This window comes from Equus asinus, chromosome 5 (assembly GCF_041296235.1).
Source record: "Equus asinus isolate D_3611 breed Donkey chromosome 5, EquAss-T2T_v2, whole genome shotgun sequence".
Classification (NCBI taxonomy): domain Eukaryota; kingdom Metazoa; phylum Chordata; class Mammalia; order Perissodactyla; family Equidae; genus Equus; species Equus asinus.
Window position 1 is genome coordinate 106,967,209 of NC_091794.1, and position 24,884 is coordinate 106,992,092.

General features: G+C 55.5%; 1 protein-coding gene and 1 long non-coding RNA gene across 4 annotated transcripts in view; both read right to left on the reverse strand.

Moving 5' to 3' along the window:
- Positions 1 to 2,551: 2,551 nt before the first annotated feature.
- On the reverse strand, positions 2,552 to 5,463 carry LOC139045463 (uncharacterized). Its single transcript, XR_011503793.1, has 3 exons — positions 5,042 to 5,463; positions 4,111 to 4,180; positions 2,552 to 3,571 (listed from the first exon to the last, which is right to left on the reverse strand). It is a non-coding gene; the product is annotated as an uncharacterized lncRNA (long non-coding RNA).
- An 888-nt stretch (positions 5,464 to 6,351) lies between these two features.
- The window catches only part of SPSB1 (splA/ryanodine receptor domain and SOCS box containing 1), a 68,510-nt gene continuing 49,977 nt past the window's right edge, over positions 6,352 to 24,884 (reverse strand). For all 3 annotated transcript variants that reach the window (XM_044769628.2, XM_044769629.2, XM_070511154.1), the window contains 2 exons: positions 17,365 to 18,214; positions 6,352 to 8,392 (listed from right to left, as the gene is read on the reverse strand). In XM_044769628.2, coding sequence (XP_044625563.1) covers positions 8,265 to 8,392; positions 17,365 to 18,058 — 822 coding nt within the window. In that variant the 5' untranslated portion in view covers positions 18,059 to 18,214 and the 3' untranslated portion in view covers positions 6,352 to 8,264. The remainder of the gene's footprint in view (positions 8,393 to 17,364; positions 18,215 to 24,884) is intronic.

A 24,884-nucleotide genomic window follows, 5' to 3' on the forward strand; every position in this document is an offset into this window, starting at 1 on the left:
TCCCTTGTCACCCGCTCTGCTCCACAGCAAACTTCTGAGGAGTCATTCCAAGTGGCCTCAGGAAGTGAACACTTGAGTCATGTGCCTCTGGCCACAGGCCTCCTTGTTGGGAGGAGGGGCTGAGAAACACCCCCAATCCGAGTTCTGTGAACCCCCACAGCCTCACATTGGGGACATCCCGGCCCGCCCCATGGGGTTGGCCTCTGGCCTGACATGATGGCCTTGATCCAAAAGTCGGTCCTATTGGTGCCTCCCTGGAACTTCCCTACTTCACTGGGATTTCCAGAGGTTTGGGAACCTTCCAGAACCCCCTGGGTGAACTGTGGTCTTGGCCCTCGTGCCCTGTGGCCTTCTGTGCTCCACTTAAAGATGCTGGCCTCAGGTGGCCAAAGTGAGATGAGTGGTGGGCCCAGGACGGAAGAACAGGAACGAAAGGGGGAGGTCTTGTCCACACCCCCCAGGCCATGCCCAGTGCTGCGGGACAGCCCTAGTGTAGGGTCTGCTCCGAGGTGGCCTTATTGCAAAACCGTCCCTGAGGTCTGAAGACTATTTTTAGACCCTGCGTATCTCAGAGGGTCCCGAAATAAATGTCGGACAGAACATTCCACAAGCTTAGGGTGCCTGCAAGACACCCCGAAGTCAGGGCCACACTGCCACCCCAGAGACGCTGGATGCTTCAGAAACCAGGCTTCCACTCGAGGCAGAACAGGCTTGGGCTGCGCAGGAGGGAGCAGCAAGGCGGTTGAGCAAAGGCCCGTGGGCCAGTGCCAGGGCCCTGAACCCGCTGGGGCAAGCTGAACTCCGGCGGGAGGCAGGCTGCTAACCAGTAAGCAAGTTGTAAAAACCCAACTCAGACACAACATCTGGCAGCTGCTTCAAATAGTTCTCTGTCTGAAGTTGGAGTTGCTCTCGGCCCTCCAGTAAATCAAACCATGTGCAAAGAGGAGCCGTGCGCCGACCGGAGGCACCCCGCTTGGCCGGGGCCCAGCCGCGCCTCCAGTTTCTCCTGCTCTTTAAACAGCCCGGGTTCACATTCCATTTCCTTGTACGATCAATTCAGAGCGGGCCTGGCTGGAGAAGCTGCAGGGATGTGAGCTACCTCCTTCTGTCCCAAAGAAAGGTGGGGGGAGGCGGGCATTGAGATTCCTGGAACTTGGCACTTGGGACATCATGCCCCTGGCTCAGCCTGTTTCTGATGACCCCTGAGCGAAGCCTGCGTCTTCCCAGACCTCAGGACGCGCTCACTGTTGCTGGTCAGAGGAGGCTCAGAGAAAGAGAGAGAGAGTCCAAGACCTCTGTCCGCTGACAAGTGTCAAGTTCTTTCCACACCCTGGCCTTAGCCTGGCCCTAGGGCTTCCACGCACAGCCTGGGCGCCTGCCCTGCAGAAGAACATCCATCCGTTCTAGGGCAGATCTGCTCTCGTGGGACTGGTCGTAAGAGGCTGGGGCAGGAGAGAGATGGCACTGTAGCTAATACCTTGGGGAATCCTTGCCTTTTTGGCAGCACCCATCACAGGCCTGGCACTGGGCGATGTTTTCCACTCTCACGGTTTCATAAATCCTCATGGCCATCCTAGGAGTGGGTACTATTATGAACCCTGTTCTAAAGACGTGTGTAGAGAGTCGAATGCTGGCCTTCAGAAAGCTATGCCTGCGTCCTAACCCTGGAACCTGTGAATGTGACCTTATTTGGAAAAAGGGTCTTAGCAGACGCCATTGAATTAAGGATCTCGAGATGATTTCATTCTGGCTAATCCGGGTCGGCGCTAAATTCAATGACAGTTGTCCTTATAAGACAGACACGGAGACAGAGGAGAGAAGGCCGTGTGAGGACGGAGCTGGAGGTTGGAGTGATGTGGCCACAAGCCAAGGACTGCCTGGAGCCACCGGAAGCTGCAAGAGGCCAAGAGGGGTTCTCTCCTAGAGCCTCCGGAGGGAGCACAGCTCTGTCCACACCTTGATTTTGGGTTTCCGGCTTCCAGAAGTGTAAGAAAATAAATGTGTGTTGTTCTAAGCCACCTGCTGTGTGGTAATTTATTATGCAGCCACAGGAAACTAATACAAGGTGGAAACTGAAGGTCAGAGAGACTGAGTGAGGCACACGGCTCTTAACTGCTCCGTGCTCTGCCTCCCTGATCACAAGACTGATTTTTAGAAAACTGACTTTGTTTCCATTCAGAAGGACAGAGGCTCCGGGGCCCAGGCAATTTCCCTGCAAGATGTCTCCTGGGAAAGTCTCCTTCACTGACAAGGCAGCTTCGGCAAATTTAGGAGCGTAGAAATGGGCCTCCGGGAGCCCCAGGCCGTGTGTACATTCATGCTGGCTGCTTCTACCCACCGCTTCTAAGGGCCAGGCAGCATTCTATGTTCTTTACAGACATTGGCTCACTGATCCTCACAACCACCCTAATAAGAGGAAATATTCTTCCCGTTTTACAGATGAGGAAACGAAGGCACAGGGAAGCCATGGTGGAGGGTAGCAGGCAACATCCTCTTAAAAAGCCAATTGGAAGTGAAAGAAGCCAGACATAAAAGGTCTCATAGTGCATGATCCATTTATGTAAAATGTCCACAACAGGCAAATCCATAGAATTAGAAAGCAGGGGCTGGGGAGGGGGGAACGGGGAGTGGCTGCTAGTGGGTACGGGGTCTTCTTCAGAGCGATGAACACGTTCTGGAACTAGACAGAGGTGGCAGTTGCACAGCATCATGAATGTACTAAATGCCACTGAGGCGTACACAGAAAAATGGTGAATTTGATGTTATGTGTATTTCACCTCAATTTTTAAAAAGAGCCAGTTGGAAAAGGGTGAGTTAGGAACGCCTTGTACTGAGAACCCTGATGTGCCCAGCCTTGAGCTTATCGTGGCCCCGGGGGAGGGAAGCACTATTCTCTCTTCACAGATGGGGACAGCAAGTCTCCTGAAATCCTTGCTCAAAGTTACTGTCCTGGGCAATAAGGAGGGGAGCATGACTCCCAGGCCGTCCTGGCTCCAGAGCCCAGGCCCTTCTCCCTAGTCATGCGGCCCCAACACACCCACCTGCTGGAGGGTGAAGTTCTCTGCTTTTTGGCTGAAGTTCATTCTCCCTACAGCCATCAGCAACCCGCAATGGCAGCTTTGCATAAGAGAAATCAGGGAGAAGGGACTTCACAAACAGGCTTTGGTTCAAAAATCTTTCTAAAGGTAGGGCCTAGGCGCCCAGGTGGTGGTGGGAGTACACCATGAAGAGACTGAAGAGACACAAGCCGGGAGAGACGCGGCCCTGGGTGGGCGCTGAGGTCATGGGAAAGAGCCGAGAGCAGCTCTTGAGTGGACGGCCCTGCTGGGTGGCACCTGGGCAGTGGCTCCAAGACCTGCGAGCGTCTCTCAGCTCCTGGTTCAGCTTTCCAGGGACTAATTTCCCTGGGCAAACTGAGGCTCAGGAGAAGTCCCGAAGGCTGCAGTTTCTCCGCCTCTGCTCCAGTCTTTCTCCTTGGACCCACCTTGTTCGTCCTCTAAGACAAGCCCTTCTGTGCCTGGGCGAGATGCCGGCGCTGCAGGCCCAGCTCTCCCAGGCTTCTGCACGTGCTCTGAAACACAGAGCGGACAGAGGTGATGCCCATGGAACCTTCCACCCCAGCGTCTCCAAGCTGCTGTGGGTCACAGCCCGCTGCAGACCTCTGCATATAATTCTGGGCCCCAGGGACCCCTGGGGCAACGCATCCGAATCAGCTACGGGTGTTTTAAGATGCAGGTTTTCAGGCCCCACCTACTGCATCAAAGTTTCTGGGCTTTTGCTTTTCCCCCAAGGTCCCCTGGTGCTTCAGATGTAGGAGGTACTTGTGAAGTTCAAGTTAGGGCCCCCAAACTAGGTCCTGTTACTCACATGCTTCTGTAAGACACATTCTCAGGGATGGCTGTAAGGCCCACCCTCAGAAGAGTCAGGGAAAAGACAAATGAGGCCTTTGCCTTTTCTGCCTACAAAGTGAACCCAGAACAGGCTGCAGCTGGGCCGGGTGGGGAGACAGACCCAGGTCAAGGTCAGTACCACCTTCCCTCTAGCCAGCTGCCCTCAGCCTGGCTTTCCCACCAGGAACAGTCCCTCTGCCCAGGAAAATCATTATCAGACCGGCAGTGGCAGCAGCAGCTGTTCTTCAGCCCAGAAAAAAAGTTCCAGAGAAGCGTTAGCTTTCTCTTTTCTATAAAAAAAAGAAAGAAAAGAAAAAAAAGTCAGAGCCCCTCAGAGGACACAGAGGTCCGAAGCTGGGACAGGATTTTGCCGAGCACGCGGGGAGAACCGTCAGGCCGTCCCGCCCGCCAGCAGCTGAGCCCCAAGAAGCCGCCGAGAGCCATGAGCAGCTTCCTCTGGGCTTGCTCAGCCAGGACATCATTTGTTGATTCTAGAGCCCAATCCCAGCTCATGGTTTCCTCCCTGGTTGCCATGGCCCCGTACAGAAAACACAGCAAACTCCTGGCCCCGGGCAGCTCATTTATTTCAAATATTCCCTGCAGCTGGACTCCAACCATGTTTGGGTGTCTGGACTGGAGCATGAACTAATTGCTCTGTCTTCGGCCCCCTCCCCAGCTCCCCCGGCATACTTTATGGTTCAGTAAAGTCCACATTCCTCATCTTGCCGAGGAGGAGCGGGAGGAAGGGCGGGAGGGGAGCCGTGTGCAGGAGATGGATGGTGGAGGGAGGAGGGAGGGCTCTTCCCATCTATGGCCAAGCCCGAGAGCCTGCTACCTGCTCGAAGGCAGGGTATTAATTACAACCACATGGGCCAGTCTGCAAGATAGTTTTATTAAGACCGCTCCCTTCAACACGAAACCCTGCTCCCCCAGAGGTCTCCCGGCAGCACAAAGGACCTTATTTTCTCTGTGCTTCCACCACTCCCCTCACCGCCTGACCCCACTCCTCCCCCTGCCACCCCCTTCTAAGCAAGCTGGAGTTCCAACTGCAACCCAGACATGAACTCCAACCTAAAAATAATTTCAGCCCACCCCTTTCCTCCAACCGCGTCTGGGGAAGGCAGCTGGGGGTCCCTTTTCCCAATACCCACCTTGATCTTTGGAGACATTGCCCAGGAAGAAAGAATATTCATCAGGAAGATGGTTTAGGAAAGTTTGGTCCATTCTCAGAGACCAATTCCAATCCAGGAACTGCCATTTTCCAGAACAGAAGTGCATGAACTATTAAAGCATTTGTTTGAATGCTTGCTAACATGCCGGGCCCTGTCCTAAAGGCTCATTTCACCCTGGCTGCTCTCCTCCAGGATGGGCACTGTGATGACAGTCATTTTGTGCAGGTTCAGCTAGTGAGGGTCAGAGCCAGCATTTGAACCCAGGTCTGACTCAGGAGGCCATGTGCTCGTTGCTGAGCCAACTCACTAACACCCTGAGACAACTTCCCTTTCCCAGCAGCTTTTTGAGAGAAAGAGCTGACACAGTTGAAACAACGGTCTCCAAACTCTTAGGCAAGGTCACTTGGGGAGTTCGAGAAAACTGAAGATTCCTGGGCCTGGCCCCAGAAATGTTGATTCAGTCCATCCCAGGCAGGCCTGAAACGTGCATGTCAACAAACCCCTCCCTGGTGAGGCTGGTGCAGACAGCCTGAGGGAAGCTGGCCACGAGACTCTCAGAGAAAGGGACATGGCATTTGGTCCCAGGGGTCTTGGGCCCTCAGGCCAGGGCACTTTTCCCAGCACCACCAGATTCTGACACGCCCACAGGGAACCGAATGCATTCTTGCCAATTCTTTGGAAACCAGTCACGACATGTGATCACATCTAGTAAGTTTCTTGACTATTCACTTTATCACTCATCAATCCTCCAATAAGCCAGAATTTCCCGTCTTTTCTGCTGGGAGGTGGGGTGGGGGGGATCCTGCCCATAGTGACGGGTGAAACAGATTCTCTCGGCCAAGGCTCAGCCGCATCTCTGTGCACTTGGCACTGCACACACAAAGATGAAGGAGGGACCAGCTGTTTCCGAGGGGTACCCAGAGCCTGGACTCTGAGGGCACCCGTACCAGCTCACACCCTGCTCCTAAAAGCCCACTGTCGACTCAAACTTTTAACACACACCAACGAGCCAGAGACTCTCGTGGATGGCAGAATCCTTTCTATTGGATCAGCAAGTCCCTTAGTCTGGGCTGCAGGCTCACGAACGTCTGGAAAGGATGGGGATGTTCTAGGATCCCCTCTGAAGGATTCTCCTTCTTCCTTGGGCTCCGGCTGGCATCCCAGCCTCTGCCAAGGGGATCACATTATCTGTTGAAAACCATGGGTGGTGAGCTGTCTGGACCAAGGAGGGGTCAGCCATGCATCTTTCCCTTCCCCCAAGGGACAAAGAGGGACTCGAAAGCGGCTTTGTATTTTAATAAACTTTCCTTTATTAGGTTACTATTATCAACCATCATAAAATAGAATGGCAGTTTCAAAACTGTACAGGCCACAAGGCTCTGGGCTGAGAGGAAAGAAGGGTGGGGTTGAGGTGTGGGGAGCTGGGGGGCAGGAAGTGCAGAAGGATGACAGAGCTGGGCGATTCATCCCGCGTCCGTGGGAGACGGCTGGGTCAAGGCGATCAGGCTGGGATCCGTGTAAGGGAGACTCTCGTGTGCAACATTCATCAGAACAGGACCCACCCTGACACAGGAGTGAGGGAAATCTTTAAAAGTCTTACAGGTAAGGTTCCCCATGCCCCCCGACAAAGAACCTCGAAATAATAAGGGGGCAATTTACATTCCTCACCCAGTCTTGGCACCAATTTTGTGTTTAAAAAATATACTCCACTGGAAGACTTTTTTGTTTTTTTAAAAAAAGGTACCCTACAGCAGCTGTTAAAAACATAATTCTTACGGACAAATATATATGCATATATATTAAACATTTTAAACAAATAAAGTCATCTATTGTACCTGTACAGAAATAACAGAAGTCAGATTCTAAGAGAGTCGACTTCAAGACAAAAGAAATGGAGAGTGCTGCGGCAGGGTGCTGGGGTCTGCTACGTGGGGGAGTTGCGGGGAGGGAGGGTTGTCCCCTCTCTTGCTGGCTGCCCCGCCCCGCACCACCCTGCCCCTCTGGCTCCAGGGCGTCGTGAAGAACTGGGGCTGCTCCATTTCGCCCCAGAGCCCAGACATGGGCACTCAGCAGAGACCTGCACTGGCTTCTGGGAGGCACGACTCAGCTCTGGTCTCCCCTACCCCACCCTGCCCCTGGCTCCTCAAGGGAGGGAGACCCACTCCTCCTCCCTCTTGGTTTGAGTGGTCCTCCGGGAAGCTGGAGTTCTGAGGAGCCACGTGGAAAACCTCAGCTGGGAAAGCAAAAGCAAACCCACACCAAGAAGCCATAGAAGACTAAAGAAATAAGACCACATGCAAAGATGGCTGAGCCCAGGTGTAAGTGGCTCCTGGAGAGACACGAGGAGCGCCATGGACCATGCAGACAGGTCCCCCGAGACTCTCATATTGCACGTGAGGGTACTGCTCTCTGGGGGGGGCCCGCTCGGGAACTCGTAGCAGAACCCCCTGGAAACTGTAGGTCAAGGACAAAGACACCCTGTGCCACGTGGGGACACACCACAGACCCGGCCCAGCAAGAAGGACAGGTGAGGCACACACATCCCAGGGAGGGGCAGCTGGAAGAAAAGCAACAGGGAGAGGTGACTGAAACAAGGTTTCCTTTCTAAATGGAATAAATAAATGGCTTTTGTTATTGTTAAAAAGAATAAATACAGGGTACAGGGGGCACCGGCCGGGACTGATGCTGGGTGCTCATGTGCCTGCGCAAGGTCCAAGTTTGGCTTCTGCCTTGGTGTCCGGGCTGAGTTTCTGACGTCCTGAGCTTTGTCTGCCACGGCATGGCCCTGCTGGCCTGGGCGCCAGCCCTCATCTAAGCACCTCTTAGCACCTCCAGGGTCTGCTCTCGGTGCCGGGGCTCCTCCTGCTGGCCCCCCACCGTGGGACCCGGCAGGTGGACGACGCCACCCCGAGAGCAGCTGGGAACTCAGTGTAGGGCTTCCTGGGAGTTTATTCCATGTGTCGCTTTCCAAGGAGGGGCTGTGATTCGGCATAGAGAGAGCTTCCGCCAATGTCGGGAAGAGGAACAGAGGAGCCTGTGTCGAGAGCTGTCCGTGTCCGGCAGGCGCGGCCTGGAGGATGAAGAGGAAGAGCGGGGACTTCCTCCCATGGCTGCGGACGCCCCTCCGAGGCCCAGGGCGCGGCGGCGGCGGCTCGGTGAGCTGGCCCCGGTGGCTGTCGTGCTGGCGTCCTGGGGCGGAGGGTCACTGGTAGAGGAGGTAGGCCTTGAGGGAGGCGGGCAGCGGCAGCGCATGGATCTCGCCCAGACGCTCCTTCCCCAGGGCCAGGCGCACCGAGCGGCGGCAGAGATCCATGAGCGGCAGCGGCTCCGCTGGGGAAACAGAAGAGAGACAGCGTCAGGTTAGCACAGCTCTGGATGGTTCTAGAACAAACAATATTAACAGTAGCAAAAGTATCATGAATATTAGTTTCAATACACACACAATTAATAATTAAATACATTTATACTTTAAATTGATTATTACTAGCTAACACAGAGAACCCATCCGGGGCCGGACACCTTTGGAGGCCCTCTGCAAACACTAACTCATTGAATCCTCGCAATGGTTATTATGAATGATTTCGTCATCACAGTGAGACAACATCATCTCCATCCCCATTTTACAGAGGAGGAAACAGTGACAGAGAGTCCAAATAAGCTGCTCAGGGTGACAGTGCTGGTAGGAGGTGGAGCTAGGACTAGAACCCAGGCCATCCCTGCTCTCGCCCACGGGGCAAGCAGCGGCCTTCAGTGTGCATCCACAGGGCACATGGAGGCCAGCCCTCTTGGCATGCGCCCCCAGCACCAGACCCCACACAGGCTTTTAGGAAAGGAACCATTTTATGTTAACCCAACTGCTCGTGGGTACTATTATCTCCACCTTACAGCCGAGGGCACTGGGGTGCAGAGAGGTCCTAACGTGCCAGGTTTACAGGCTGGGATCTGAGTCCAGGCCATCTGGGCTCAGCATCCACATTCTTAGCCACCAAATCTTGCTGCCAATTAAGATGTAAGACATGCAGCCTAGAGACACACATTACAGAAAGCAGAGCGCATGGGCCGTCCAGGCCCAGCTGACCCCACAGCCTGCAGGTGTGGTGTCTACAGAAAGCAGGTGCCTGTACTTCTTTCTACCTGACAGAGTGAAGCTGAGGGCCCAGGCAGAGGGAAACCAGAAATGCCAGCCCAGCCGCAGCAATGGGGACCCTCAGGACCGCGCCAGGCACCGCCAGGGCATCTCACAGCCAGGGGAACCGGGCCAGGGCTCAGGCAGAGCTGCCTCAGGATTGGAATGACTTCCAGCTGCAGCCTGCAAAGGGTACTTCTATCCTCGTGTCCCTGGAGGGCCTGGGCCCTGCTGTCCTGCAAGGAGGGCTCCGTGCACCCCACATCTCAGATAAACCAGCAGCTCCAGCAGGAGTCCGAAAGTTATTCCCCTGAGGCCCGAGAGGCTGCCAGGGGCACAGGGGCCCTGCTCACCCTGCCTCCCTGGAGTGGACCTCTTCTTGCTCTCTTCCCTGAAACCAGGTACAGGTGAGCACACCTGGAGCTGCTTGAGGCCACCCCAGGGTTCTGGACAAAGGAAGAGATGAAATGAATGGATCTGTGGCTTCATCCATGGTCTCCCCTTAATGCTGAGACTCCTTTGTGAGCAAAATAAAGATGAGACCAAAAAACTAAAGAAAACTCAGCATTTCCCTTGAGACCCCATTGCATTCCACTAATAAAAAGTGGATTAAAGTTCTTAAATATTCATCAATGTCTCAGAATATTAAAAACAACATTAAAAACTCAATTACTGAAGCCCAAATCTTACAGCTGGGGCCTCAGGGGGAAATGGGGAGAGGCTGCTAAGGAGTACAGGTTTCTTTCGGGGTGATGAAAGTGCACAAAAATTGATCGCAGTGATGGTTGCACAACTGTGAATACACTAGAGGCCACTGAGTTGCACACTTTAAATGGGTGAATTGAACGGCACGTGAATTATATCTCAACAAAGCTGTCATTACAAAAAAAGTAAATCTTAGGCTTGAAAATGCATTTACTAAATTCCAGGCTTAAAAAAAGACAAACAACTCCTCTTCATGTCCCCTGGGCGGTCACGGCCCTAGCCAGAGAGGAGGAGGAGCTGAAACGGTAAATGTTTTTCATGGAAAGCTTTGAGATGGGGCCTTTCCTAGACGGTGTGGGATGATTAAGGGGAGCCCTGTCTGGAGGCAGGAGGACAACCTAAATGACCTTCACTCTCTCGGTCAAGGAGTCCACAGACTCCTGGGGGGTGGGGCTGGGTTCCCCCACCCCCCCTGCGCACAGAGCCTTGGGGCTCCCTTATCAGAAAACATCCTGCCCCCGTGGCCCCACATCTGGCTCCTCACTTCTGCCCTGCACAGCACCCTGACCTCGAGCGGATCACTCCCTCTGCCTGGGCCTCAGTTTCCCCATCTGCAAGGTGAGGAATGTACACCAGTTGCTCCCCAAAGTCCCACCCAGCTGAGATCGCGAAGGCCAGAAATGCCTCCCAGCAGCTCTCGGGCTGGACATACTGTCGAGGCCCTGCCGCAGGATTAAGTGGGGGAATTCAGTAGTGCTTCCTCTCCTCACTCAGGAGCCCTTTTCCCTCCGCCCTGAACCGGGCCAGCCCCTTCTCCCTCAAGGATGTGGCTCAGCCCCCACTGGGAGGTGCAGGGGCTTCCCCTGGTGGCTGAAGGCACTTGAGAAAACATCAAGAGTCATTGAATGTGGCCCGAGAGCCCTGCCTGGCTGTGAAGTGACGGCAGAGAGGGAGTTCCCATCATGTCCTCTTGGCTTAATGGGTTTCAGGTCAACTCATGAATATCCTCATGAAAAAGCGTTTCTAAACAGCAGAGGCCTGCACAAGCCCCCCAGCTCCAGCTCCCATATTTCTGGTGATCACGCCTGAAATTAACATCAGGCACCAGCGGCAGCCGTGGCTTGTGGAGCAACTATGGTGTGCCTGGCGGGGACGGTGGCCCCAACCTACAGATGGAGAAACAGGCTTGGGGATGTGAAAGTTGGGGTCCAAGGTATGAGAGCCAAAGGCTAGAATGTGGACATACACCCAGGTCCATCAAATTCTAGAGTCTGGCTCTTTTTACGCCAACATGAAGAGGGAGTTCTCAACAGCCCTTCGCAGTTTACCCAAAGGGGCAAAGACCTATAGCTGCCTCCTTCCGCCCCTGCTGAATGCAGGTCTTCACCCTGACCACCCTTGGAGCACACTGAATAACTCAGGGATGGGTCATGAAAATAGAAGGGACATGTCCTATGGACACGGCAGATCTTCCAAGATGGGCTACGGAAGTGGCAGCTGATGGCTGCAGTGATGTGTTCTAAGTTGAAAATAGGACCACTCACCCAGGCATCCCATGGATGGGTCTATTCTTGGGGGCCTCAAGGTCACAAATAGGTCATCCCCCCTCCAATCCTGTAGGAGGCAAATGATGATGCACAGGGCCATGGCTGGGCGGAGGCTGAGAATGCACCGGCCAAAGAATGGGACATGGGCACTGTGCCATGGAAGACATCTGTCCCACCAATTTCAGTTGGTCACTAACAGGACCCAAGAAGGCCTCCCCCAACCTCAATACTTTCGACTGGGGGCTGCAGGCTCTATATCCAGCTCCATCCAAAGAGCTGGGTGCCCACTGAAATTCCACTGAGGAAGCTCCCAAACGGAGAAGGCAGAGTTTATTCAATGACTCCTGTCAGGGTGAGGCGCGAGGGCCGCTATGCCCATCTCCAGGAAGCTGAGGCGCTCACTCATTTACATAGTTTATATGAATGGGGGGGGTGGCGCTGAGAAGGCGGCACAGAAATCAGGAAGTGAATCAGGCTCTATTTATGGGAGCAGAAGGTTGAGGAACTGGACAAGTCCATGTGCCAACTTCCACATTTCTAGGAGAAACGGTTACCTGGTGGCCTATGTGAACACGCGTGGCCCCAGCACCCCAACCCGTGGCTCTGTCTCAGTTCACTGAGAGATTGCGACCCCATTCAAGCCTCCAGAGCCTGGTGCTGTGTCTAGTTCATGGGCTAAATGGATGAACTTTGGGTCTGTAGGTCAAGGACGACGCCTCATGTCAGGAAGTGCCCCTGATTCATCGATGTTCCCTTGAACGTCGCTGACTCAGGGGCCCGTCCTAGAGCATTTTCACTGCAGGCTGCTCCAGGAAATGGATTCGAGAAAGTCGTCTGTCAAGGATGGACATCCCAGGACACGTGTACATTTTCCCTTTACATTAAGCAGTTCTTAGATAAAAGAGACAAAACAGAACACCAACCCCTTGTCCTGGCCAACTGGGGAGGGACACCCAGCCACGCAATGCCAGCACTCTTGGTTCCCTGTCCCCAACTCTGGGAGCCTGCTGTCCTCATATGACAAGCCTTTTGGCGGGCAGGGAGTCTGGAACGACCCCTTCCCCCACACGGCCTCTCTCCCCCAGAAGGAAGCCCCTGCAGGGCGGGGTGATCAGCCTCCCCGACAAGGAGCTTCCCAAGAGCCCAGCTGGAACGGAGGTGCAGGAAGGAGCCACCATCGGGTGACGCGCCCTGGGAGGGCACCAGGAGGAGGTCACCAAGTCGAAAGGCTCCTGGGGAAAAGAGCTGAGCCTTCTCTGAACCACAATCACTACAAACCACACCAAACTTATGTGGCAGCTCTAAAAGGGAGAATTTGACAATGCTGAACCGCAGGGAAAATGCTTCCTTAGCTGAGAACGCTGTTAAAAGCAGTCGGGGGCAGGGAGGACCCATGGGTCTGGGACCCTCCCTTGGGTGACAGCCAGTCTGCAGCAGGCAAATAGGCCTTTCCCTTCTGCCTCTCCATAGGGCGGCAGGCAGGCCTAGGGGCCCAGCCGGGCCCTGTCTCCCCACGACACTGACCATCTCCACCCCTTTGCCCTAGGAAAGAGTGAGGGGACACAGCAGCCCCTCTGGTTGCAGCCTCAGCCCCAGAGGTCTCAAGCCCTAAGGAAGAGTCAGAACAAGTGGCCAGTGGCCACTGGTGGCTGGACGGTGGGGGAGGTCACACAGGGACACACTGATAACTGCCTTTTGCTCTGGCCCAGGCCAGCTCGGCCTACGGCCCCAGCACAGGGGCAGGGACTCTGCTGGGGAGGGTCCGCCTGGCGTGCAGGGGAAGGGCTGGGGAACAGACGCCCAGGGAGGGTGCACACGCAGCTTTGGCTGACTAGCTCTCAAACAGCTGCTCCCTGCTGAGGTCAGGAGCTGGCGGCCGGGCTGGGGTGGGGTAAGGAAGGAGGGTGCAGACGACGTCCCAGACATCCCAGGGAGCAGTAATGGATCAGAACCACCTCCAAGACTTCAAGAGCAAAGCCCAGGCCAGGCCCACACCAAGAAGATGTACCTAGCCAGAGCTGGGCTTCCGCCTGTCAAGTCCTGCTCCCTGGGTGGACCTCAGACCCGGTCCCACCCTGACTTTCCTCCTTCCTCAGCTGCCTTGGAAGGGAAAGCAAACCCTTCTGGGCAGAGGACTTGGGCACCCTTTGACCTCACCCAATCTGAGTGCTGGGCTTCATCTGTCACTGTCCTGTCTCCCCCAGGCAGGAGCATGGGGAGGGAAGGTCTTGTGGGAAGGGTCTGTGTTTGCTGTCTCCACATTTGTAGTAGGTGGAATAGTGTCGCCCCAAATTCAGGGCCATTTGGAACCTCAGAACGTGACCCTATTGGAAAGGATCTTTGCAGATGTAATTAGTTAAGATGAGGTCATACTGGAGTAGGGTGGGCCCTGAATCCAATGGCTGGTGTCCTAAAGAGGAGAGACACAAGGAGAGAGCCACACGATGACAGAGGCAGAGCCTGAGAGGCATCTACAAGCCAAGGCTCGCAGGCAACCAGCAGAGGCTGGGAGAAGACATTGGGCGGATGCTCCTCAGGAGGAACTGAGCCTGCCCACACCCTGATCTCGGACATCTGGCCTCCTGAACTGTGAGCGAGTACATTCCGTTTTTTTTTTTTTTTAAAGATTGGCACCTGAGCTAACATCTGTTGCCAATCTTTTTTTTCTCCTTCTCCCTAAAGCCCTCCAGTACACAGTTGTATATTCTAGTTGTAGGTTCTAGCTGTGCTATGTGGGACGCCGCCTCAGCATGGCCTGATGAATGGTGCCATGTCTGTGCCCAGGATCCGAACCGGCGGAACTCTGGGCCGCCAAAGCGGAGCATGTGAACCCAATCACCTGGCCACAGGGCTGGCCCCATTCCTGGTGTTTTACGCCACTCAGTTGGTGGCCATTTGTTCCGCAGCCCTAAGAAACAATACGCCACCCTCGTCCTCCTCTCTAGACCTGCCACTCCCTCAGGCTTTTGATCCCACCCTACTGACGACTCTTGTCCAGGTCACCAGCGATCATCTTGTTGCTGAAGCTGATGGACAGTTCTCAGCCATCAACAATTTGACCCGGCATCACTTTGTCCTTCTTGAAGTCCTTTCTTCACTTGGTGTTCAGGACACTATTCTCCCCTCCGCCTTGTCCACCAATCTCTAAACATGGACGCGTCCCAGGGCTGGGCCTCAGCCCTCTCCCCCTCTTTCCCTAGGTGGTCTCATCCACAGGTCACGGCTCTAAACACCATCCAGCCGTGGTGACTCCTCCACTGACCATTGTTCTGGACGCTGTCCTGTCTCCACACTTGGAGAGCCCCCTGGACCGTTGAGCGAGCATCTCCAATTTAACTTCCCCACTTCCACTCTGCCCCTAACCCCCGTCACCTCTCCCCTGTGGAACCGAGGTGTCAGTAAGCAGGTCGAGCCTGGCAGTTCTAACAACTGACCCTGCTCCCCATGTGTGCAGTGCCACCCTCACGGGTTTTCCCATCTGGATCCTCCAACGTCAAGGGGTGGTGCAGAATGGAGCCCGTCCACGTCTGTTGGGGACTGGGGAAGGCGGGAAGCCAAGGGGGCCCTGGCGTTACGATTCCGGTGGGGAGGGGTCCTCCTCATTAACCAGGAGCAGCGGGGTGGGCTTAAGCCACTGGGCACTGCAGGGTCCAGCTGTAGGTGCGGGTCTCATAACTCATTCCTACGCTACTCCTCTTCCCCTCAACCCTTTAAATTTCCTAAATGAGAACAATTATGAAAGCAGCCAACTTCCCCTCTGATGCGGAGCCGACCCAGCATCTATCTACTTACAAGACGCCCGTCTGGGCCTCCAGGACTGTTTCGGCAGAACCTCTGCCAAGCTTTGCCCTGACTCTGCAGGGCAACAGTCCTGTTCGAGCGTGTCCTGACTTGCCGTGGGTGACAGGCCCCAGGCCCCTCCAGGCCATCCTGGGATCTGTGTTCTGACTGGAGCTGGCAAGGTGAACAGTGAAGCCATGCAAACGCACTCCAGCGCTGGTGGACCCGTTCCCGCAGGAGACGGGCTGCAGCACTCTCGTGGACACCAATAGTCTCAGTGGCCTGGCGGCAACACAGCAACCCCAGCAATTCGCTCACCTGTCTGCACAGCACGGACAGTAAACTCCCTGGGGCCAGGGTCACCCCTCTGCCAGGAGGAGGGAGGCCCACGGGCAAGGGTCCCCTGAGATCCTACGGCTCCTAACCCCTGCCCATCACCACGCACGGCAGATTTGCCTGTGGACTTTCGACCACTGTCACCTGGGGAGACAGACTCACAGAACTCACCCTGCTGGTTCCCTACACCAGGCCTGAGGTTACTTCCTCAGGGCGTTTACCTGCTGGATGCACACCTGGCTGTCCCTGCTGATGTCCCATGACCCAGGGGTGCTGGGCTGCACAGGTGAGGAAGATGCCCCACCTGGCTGTTGGCTCACTGTCATTATCCAGCCAAAACCAGAGAGGGGGAGTGTGGGAGACGGGCAGCAGAGGCTTCCCAAGAAAAACGTTTAGGAGTTCATTCTGCCTGATGGCCTGGATGTTTTCTCTGCTACCTTACAAAGACTGAAGTAGGGAGGAGGAGGAGAGGCACAACCTGAAGGTGTGGAGGCTGCGAGACCAGAGTAAGCATCTGTGCTCCTGACCCCCGGCCTGCAGGGTGGGGTTAGACCTTGGGGTGCCAGGGCAGACCTGGCCCTTAAAGACGGACAGCTGGTGCGTGGACGAAGCCTTCCAGCCCACCCCCTTTCCAAGGTGAGATTTGCAGATGGTAGAAGGGACCCATGAAGGAGTGAGGGTCAAGCACAGAGATGGATAGTTCTGGAACCCTAGGACCTCCTGCCACTATGGGCTCCCAGCGAAGAAGCCACAGAGCCTTCCACCTCCCAAACCAGGACAGTGCCGCCACATGTGGGCTATGTTCATGCATAGTTTGAGAAAGGACACTTCCTTTTCCAAAGGTACAGGTGGAAATCGCTGCTGACTCAGCCTGTTTCTAATCCACGTTCTCTTCTCCAAAGGCCTCCTGAGATCACGACTGAACCAGCCCCTCTCAGGTGACTGTGTCCCAAAGGAGCCCACTCAAAGCCTCCAGCACAGAGAGAAAGACCCTAACCTGTCTAATAAATGAGAGAGCCACTGGCTTTCATGTATATGAAAGGTCCTAGTACCCTCAAGGCCGCAAACCCCAGCTCAGTAACATGCTGGCTACTTTGCTAGAATTTGGTCAAATGCTGATCAAATCTGGAAGCAGGTCAACTAGAAACAAAACCACGTCTATCAAAGACCATCCATCCATCCACCCATCCATCCATCTACCTATCCGCTCATCTATCCATCCACCCATTCATTCATTTATTCCTTCCTCCATTCATCCATCCACTCATCCAACCATCTACCTATCCACTCATCTATCCATCCACCCATCTATCCATTCATTTATTCCTTCATTCATTCATCCATTCACCTGCCCATCTATCCACTCATCCACTCATGCATCCATCCCTCCATCTATCCACTCAACTATCCACCCACTCATTCACCCATCCACCCATCCACCTATCCATCCATCCACCTTTCCACTCATCCATCCATCCATCCCATCCATCCATCCATCCATCCACCCACCCATCTATCCATTCTTTCATCTGTTTATTCATTCATCTATCCACCCATCCACTCATCCATCCATCCACTCATCCATGACGTGCTGCCAGGTAATCTGGCAGACTCTGGCTAGAATTCCTAATTTAACCAGAGGCAGGTCAAGAGTTGCCTCTGAGGATCTGAATATGCTGGGATGTCTATTTATAGACATTTTAATTCCAACGACTGTGTAAACTTTTGCTGGGCCCCGATAGCCCAGCCACAGGGACACACATGAATCTAGGGACACTGCCATCTTGGAGAGTGCAGAAGACACTTACGGTCGAGTCCGTTCAAGTAGCGCATGCGGATCTCACAGTGGCCCCAGACGGCACTCACTACAGGATAGAGTTTTTTGCCTTTGAGTCCCCGAAAAGCCACTCCCATGTACTGTCCGTCCACAATGAAGCTCAGGGTCCCGTCGTCCATGTCCAGGGCTACCAGGAAGGAGTCGGGGACAATGAATGTCTCATCTGGCTCTAGGAAGGCCGGGTATGTTTTGCTTGGCTGATTTTTGCCATCATGGTAGAGCCGGTTGCGCCCCAAGTCCCAGCCCCAGGACTCGTGGTTATTCCCCACGAGGGTCGTGTACCCAACGGAGTGCAGGGGGGCGTCTGCTGTCGCCACCCCCACCACGGCGTGTGTGCCCCGCTGCCTCATGGCCCACGTGATCTGCCACACATGCAGCCCGCGTGTGTACCCGACCTTGCCCCTGATGGCATCTGTGCTCTGGGCCACCGGATGCCGGTGAAAGATCAGCTTGTCATCCTCCTTCACAAAGACATTGAGCGAGCGGTCATTGTTGTTCCAGGAATGGAGCAGCTGGACGTCATAGGACACGGGGGGCATGTCCAGCAGCAGGTCCAGACGGGTGGGCTTGCAATAGTCCAGACCTTGGAGCTCCTGCTTCAAGGGCCGGTACGTGGGGTCCCTCATGTCCACAGTCTTGATCCCACCGGTGACCTTCTGACCCATGTTTGCCGTCTGTTTCACTTCGCCACTGACTCCCAAGACAAACTCATCAATCGCGGGGCCTTTTCTCCAGTTTTCCAATCAGGCCCGGACAGAATTCTGAAGGACAGCTGCCAGGCGACCTCTGCAAGCTGTGGAGCAGTCAGTATTGCCTAATGGCTGGAAAGAAAAATAGGAGGCGGGGTGAGCACGGGTGTGGGAAGAAGGGGAGAAGGTTAACTAGCAGCAAGGCTGACCACGCGGACATGTCCCAGCAGCCCGGCTTCTGAGCTCCCATCACACCCGATACGGGGCAGACCAGAGTCCTGGCAAAGAAGGAAACCATGCTCTGTCCCCATGGCTACGCCGTCATAAAGGAGAGGGCAGTCCGGCTGGCTGTCAAGTGGAGAGGAGGGCTTGGGAGCCAGGCATTAGCCTCCACTGTGTCTGGTGCAGGGGCTGAGACATGCTGCCGACACTCACCAAGTCCCTAATCACAGTTTCTCCAGGCAGAAGGCCAAGTTGGCACAGATCCTGAAATGAGCCCCAGTGCAGTGGGCATCTTCCTCGGTTAGAGCAAGGGGAAGCTTACTTCCCACGCCTGCCGTTCAGGACAGGTGAAGCCCTGAGAGGCAGCAGAAGCTGTTTGACATGCTACGCCCAGCTCCTCGTCTCTGTTTTCCAGCACAGCCGCCTTCAGGAGACATACCACTGGATAACGTGAGGCAAGGGAACCCAGGGCAGGCAGAAAGCTCAACTCAGGGGTCTGTGTGTGCACTCGGCCAGGAGGCCCAAGATTCCCTGAGGCTGCGGCAACCTCCCCAGCAGGTCCCAAGTCCTGCCTGGACTGGGGGCTGCCAGCTGTGCTCTTCTCAAGGCCCAGGGGCTGACCCCGAGCCAGGTGGGCATAGAGGCTCTCGCCCACCCCCCGGGTTGTTCTGGACCAACACTTGGACGACCACCCACACCCTTGAACTAGCAGCCAATGCTTGGCTCCTCAGACCCCAAGAGCCCATCTGGGGAGGAAGTCCGACTTCAAGCCGCCTCGTTCCCACTCTGGCTTCACCATCCCTTGGCTCCTTTAAAGGAGATGGGGCCGTGGGGTTGGAGGAGAGATCTGACTGGATCTGGGCCATCCTTTCTATCAGCAGCACCCGCAGGGTTACATCCAAGGAGAAGGTGGCTGACACGTGGGACTGTCAGGTCTCTGACCACCCGTGCCAGTCCTGTCCTCGGTGCCTGCCTTGGACAAGGGCAAGTAACACGTCATTTTGATTTCCTGGGCCCCACTCAAGAGAAAAGGTTCTTTCTGCCATCACAGACCTCCTGGGCCTGCAGAAGGGACTCTTGGCTGCCAGGTTTGGGGGACAGGCTCCCAGCACTGACCAGACAGGAAGAGGACAGGCTCCTGGCTAAACAAATTTAACTAATGTATGCAGAGGAGCCGGGCGGAGGCCATTGGTGCCAGGCTCCTGGGAATAGCGTCATGCCGGTCAGTTGTCCCAAGGAGACTAAGGTGCCTGGGACGAAGAGAACACAAAGGAGCCTGGTGTAGGGGGGCTGCAGGGCTCCCCCTGCAGTTGGCGTATTGCTTTTCCACTGTGGCAGAGGATAGAGCCCCTGCTGGGAGTGACGGCAGGGAGGGCTGGGGGAAATCTGGGAACCGGGGACCATTGGCTCCCTGTTCGGTGCCCAGGGCCAGCAGGGCCAGGAGGAGGGCAAGCAGGTGCAGTCTCTCAGGGGCCCCCAGCAGACCTGGAGCTGCCTCCCTCTCAGCTGGAAAGAGACCCCATGAGATGACGTCTTCAGGGCGGCCAGGCCTCCAGGAGGCTGGCTCTCGGTACAGCGTTCCCGTGTGGGGACACTTGACCCTGACCCCCTTATCTCAGTGGGCAGGTCACACTCCTCGCTCTTCCCTTTCTGGTGTGGAATGGAAAGCTCCTTCATTCCCTGAGGCACAGCCATTGCTTCAGAGGCAGACTAGGACCCCTTGTGTCAAATGTATGCAAAGCTGGTACACAGCTGAGATGCCCTCTAAAGCCGGGGGGACACCCGGGTTCTGGAAACTTCTGTGGATATCGTGACCTCACCTCCTGGATCTTCCAGGATAATCCCAATTTCAAGCTTTCAGTCCCCTGGACCCCTGAAAGCCATCGAAACCTCCAGGACTTCCCCTGGCCCTGTTGAGGGGCACCCTGTGGCTTTGTGACCTGCTCGCCAGGGCAAGCGGGGGTGGGGAGAGCCTGGGTTTTGGTGTGGAAATGTGGTCCTGGTAACTGCAGAGACTGGCCCCGGGCTGCAGCCTTCCCTGACCCGCCTCTTCCACGCCTGCCTCCCCAACCTCCCTCTGAGCATCTTTCTGAGCTGGGGAAGGCTTGTCCGAGGCAGTTCTCAAAGTCAGAAGCATCCACACCCATCTCTGTCTGGACACCCCCCTCTGGCTGGTGCCCACGGACCTCTCTGTGCAGGACACACGTCAGCTTCCCTGGGAGGACGAGGAGGGACTCGACTTCCCAAGAGAGTTCATTCTACTGCTTCCTGGAGTGAAGCAGCCATTGCTTTCTGTCCCAGCAGGAAGGACCTCTCTCCCAGAATCTCACGGCGTGGAAGGTCCCAGCTCCACCCGTGGGGACAGGTGGGAAGAGTGAGGAGGCTGGCAGCGGGGAGACACGGGGCAGGCGGGACGTGTGGGAGAGGAAGGTGGTGGGGCAGAAGTCCTTCCAAGACATTAATTTAAAAAACTTGGAGAGAAACGTGTGGGAATGGAGAAGGACCATTCAGGGAGGCTGAAAGGGGAAAGGGGGAGAGGAGAGGACAAGGTACAGGTGGAGAGCGGGGAAGGGGCAATGGGGTTGGGGGTGAGGAAGGGAGAGAGGGAGGGCGATGGGGAAAGGAGGGGAGGGGGGGAGGGGAGGGGAGGGGACGGGAGGGAGCTCTCAGGCCAGTAAATCTGGGCCTGTACACATCTACACCTCCTACTTCAGCTGGACCAGGGATCAGCAAACTCTGTGTAAAGGGCTAGACAGTAAATGTTTAGGCCTTGTGGGCCAGAAGGTCTCTGTGCAACTCTTCAACACGGCCTCGTGATGTGAAAGCAGCCCGATAGTACATCCAGAAATAAGTACAGCTGCATTCCAATAAAACTTTATTTACAAGCACAGGCTGGTCCATAGTCGGCTGACCCTGAGCTAGACTAAGAGCCCCACACCTGGTCTCTGAGGGACAGAGCACGGCCATCGTGCCGCAGAAGATGCTGTGGGAGGGAATCTCCCCATTGCAGGGTCAGTGCAGCCTCAGACAGCGCTCAGAGAAGACAGCAGAAGCTCGTGGTGGGGTGGTGTGCCCTCTATCTGCGTGGCCAGCTCCATACGCTCTCCTGTTCTGAGATTACACCACCTCTGAGTCCACCTGCCAAGCAGATCCACCTACGTGGCCCTTGTGCTAAGCTCCCCCTCCCTCGGCCCCATGTCAGAACCATAGGAGAGGGAGGGCCCCTCCTGGCCCTGGACCACGTGGCCCTGAGTGGAGGGAGTCCATGGGAGGAAGGAGGCAGGAGAGGGGCAGGAAGGGCAGGTAAAGGTGCCTGCAGCATCACAGGGTGACTCCTGCACAAGGGCATGCAAAGGCCCGGCCAGGGCACTTGGGCCACCCACTTTGCTGCTTCTCGGCCACTCTGCCATCTGAGTCACCTCCTAGATGGTCAATGGCTGTGGCAACCCTAGAGCCACTCTTGACTTACCTTTCACCTGCCCATCCCCACCCTGTGTCCAGCAGCACTTCCTTCTCGACTTCCTGCTGTCCATACCTAGCCACCTCCTTGCCATGCAAGGCCACTGGAGCCATCCAGCCGCTCTCATCCTTCTGCTCTATTTTTGAATGTGGCTGCAGAGATCCACCCTTTTGGGGTCTCCCAGGAGCATCACTAACTCCCTTCCTGGGGACTGCAGTCTGGCAGGGCGCTTCCCCCAGGCCCCTCCCCCCGTGCACCTCCCCACTCTGCTTTCCTCTGCCAAGCCCTGCTCCTAGGGCTTGCAATCCTGGGGGAACCTCATGCACAGAATGGTGGGTTGGAGCACTGCCTAGGACTTGCCCTTAGCTTTTCTGAGCTTCTGTCTGCTCCTCTGTAAGACAGGTGTCCCATGCTCTACTGAGTGAATGTTCCAGAGAGGATAACTGGCATTTTCACTTTTGTCTTATTTTTATTTTCTAGACCACGCTCTGGACATGAAAAGACCCCCGTTATGCATCTTCTTGGTACCACACCCGGTCCTACAAATGGATGCTGTCTTTGGGCCAAGACCCAAGTGCTTGGAATGCTGAGCTAGAGCAGATCAAGCTTAAGGTCCCTTTGAAGCCAGAGGTTGGCAAACTTGCTCAGTAAGAGGCCGTATAGCAAATATTCTAGGCTTTCCAGACAATACGTAAATCAACGGGCATGGCTATGTTCCAATAAAACTTTATTTACAAAAACAGACAGTGGGCTGTATTTGGCCCAGAGGCCATAGTTTTTCCTGACCCCTGTTCTAATCCCATGCAACACTGCTGACACTATCACCCAAATACCTGGACATGGAGCTGGGGGCGGGTAGGGTGGGGAGGGACTGCATCAGCCATGGGTGCCAAGTGACAGAGACAGTGGTTTGGCTGACACATCTCCTATTAACACTGTGCCAAGGAGGGAGTGCCCAGTGGACATCACACTTTAGGTAGGAAGTGGGAGAAGCAATCCAGCCCCACCTCTGAGACCACCCCCCTTTCCTGCTATTCTGAGCGACAAGTGCAGATGTCTGGGCCTTACAGGGCCTAGAGTTGCCCCAGGAATGTCAGGGCCTGGGACAGCTCAGCAAGTCCTTGGTGAGTCTCCACGAGGTGGGAGGACCCCAGCCCGTGCCTTGACCCAGGAAAAGCAAAGACACAAAGGGTATGGAGAGTGTGGTTGTGTACCACCCCGCAGGGCTGGAAGGGGAGAAGCAGAGGACAGAGACGGCTCTGCTGCTGCCACACTACCTACCAGTCTCACGCAGCCATGCACACTCACATACGTATGTGCACACACTCAGAGCACTGGCGGCAGTGGCATCTGGGGGACAGAGGCGTGCAAGTTCAGCCAGTACCCCGGCCGGTGGCTCCCACTCATTCCCTCGGTGGGAGCTCTTGTTCCCAGAAAGCACTTTCACACGTTAGCCACAGTGTCCCCAAGATGGCATCTGCTGTTCCCCCTCACGGCTGTCTCAGGCCTACCCTCAAGACAAACAAATTCTGGTTCGTACCCCTCCTGCCCCACCAACCTCTGACTGTCCAATTAATAAACTGTTCCCACTGTCCTGGTCCCCGGGGCTGCACAGGCCGGCTGTCGCAAACAGGTTTCCAGTGCCTGGTGCTTCCCAAAGACCAATGACACCCAGGAGCAGGGGTGAGAAGGAAAACGCCAGCCAGACGCGGCGCTCCGGCGGGGACAGGGGACTCCTGTACTCAGTGGGTGGGTCGTTACCCTCATCAACAGGCTCAAATATAGCAGGATGTGTTTCAAGAAGGAGTAAGACACATGCACACACACACACCCTAGAAGCTTGGTAAGTCTTCAGGATTTTGCATTTACTTACAATAGAGTAAACGAGATCAAAAGCTCTGGCAAGACGGGGAGGGCCGTCTGCGATCAGGCCAGGTTCCATGAAGACCCATGGTTTGCCTTGGCTGGACCCTCCCCCCTGCTGAGAAGCCCTCATCCCACACACATCACCCTCGCTGGGTCAAAAGTCGGTTCATGCTTCACTGCAAAAGAAGATGCCTCTTAGGCCCTCTGATGGCCACAAGCCTCCCACCCAGTGTCCCCAGCAGCTGCCATGGGACGGGGTGGCCTGGGACTCCAAGACTCCATGAGAGCCACGTGTCCTCAAAGGAATTCCAGGTGGACCCCCGGCCTTTAAGCAAATGAGCTTTCCAAAGCTGCCTTCTCCCACTGCCGCCATAGGTACAGCCAACTACGGTGGCCTCAGTCCAGCATAAGGGACCAGAGCTCCTACCACAAAGGCCTGCTTCAGAGAAGGCTTGCTGGGGGTCACAGCTCTCCACTGGAAGAAAGAACCTCACAGACCATCTTCCCTGAGCTTCCCAGGCTCCTTCAGGTGGGCTCCTCTGTGCCCTCAGGTGGAGGGGCAGCCAGATCTGGAATTGGCAGATGTGCGGGGAAGGACGCCCAGGACTGACAGTGATCTCTACGGGGTGGGGAGGAGTCACAAGCACCCCTGAAGTGCACTGTTTGGGGGTCCGAGACCTGGGCCAGCAAAGGACGCCCGTCTTAACACAAGCCTTTAATGATCACAGGCTTCTCTCTGAAGGTGAGGGAACGAGCACACCCAGATCCCTGTCTCCTGGGCACACGTGCGTAGAGGACGCCTGTTGGGTACATCCCGTTTTCACGGTACAAGTCACAGAGAAGAATGAGCCGGCAGAGAGAGAGGGGCGAGCAAGTCCTGCGGGATGCACAGGGTTAAAAAAGGTTGAGGAGGATTAGCGAGGACGTGGGGCAAAGGACCCGCATGTTCAGCTGTGGGTGTGTGTCTCCAACAGACCCCAAACTGGGACACACTTCTCGGCGTGCAGGTGCCACACGGCAGTCCCCCCCAGGAACAAAACACCCAGCAATCACCCATCCACTGCTCTTCCAGGGGTCTCGTCTGTGGAACCCTACACCCCTGCACAGGGACACGTGGACAAAGAGGCTCACGCCGCGCCATGAACTCCGGCAGCTGTGGCGAGAAGGAGGCAGCCCCTCAGATGCGCTGACTTCACATAACGTGTAACGAGACACCGGTACATTTTAAAAAGCAAATTGGAGAATGATATGCAG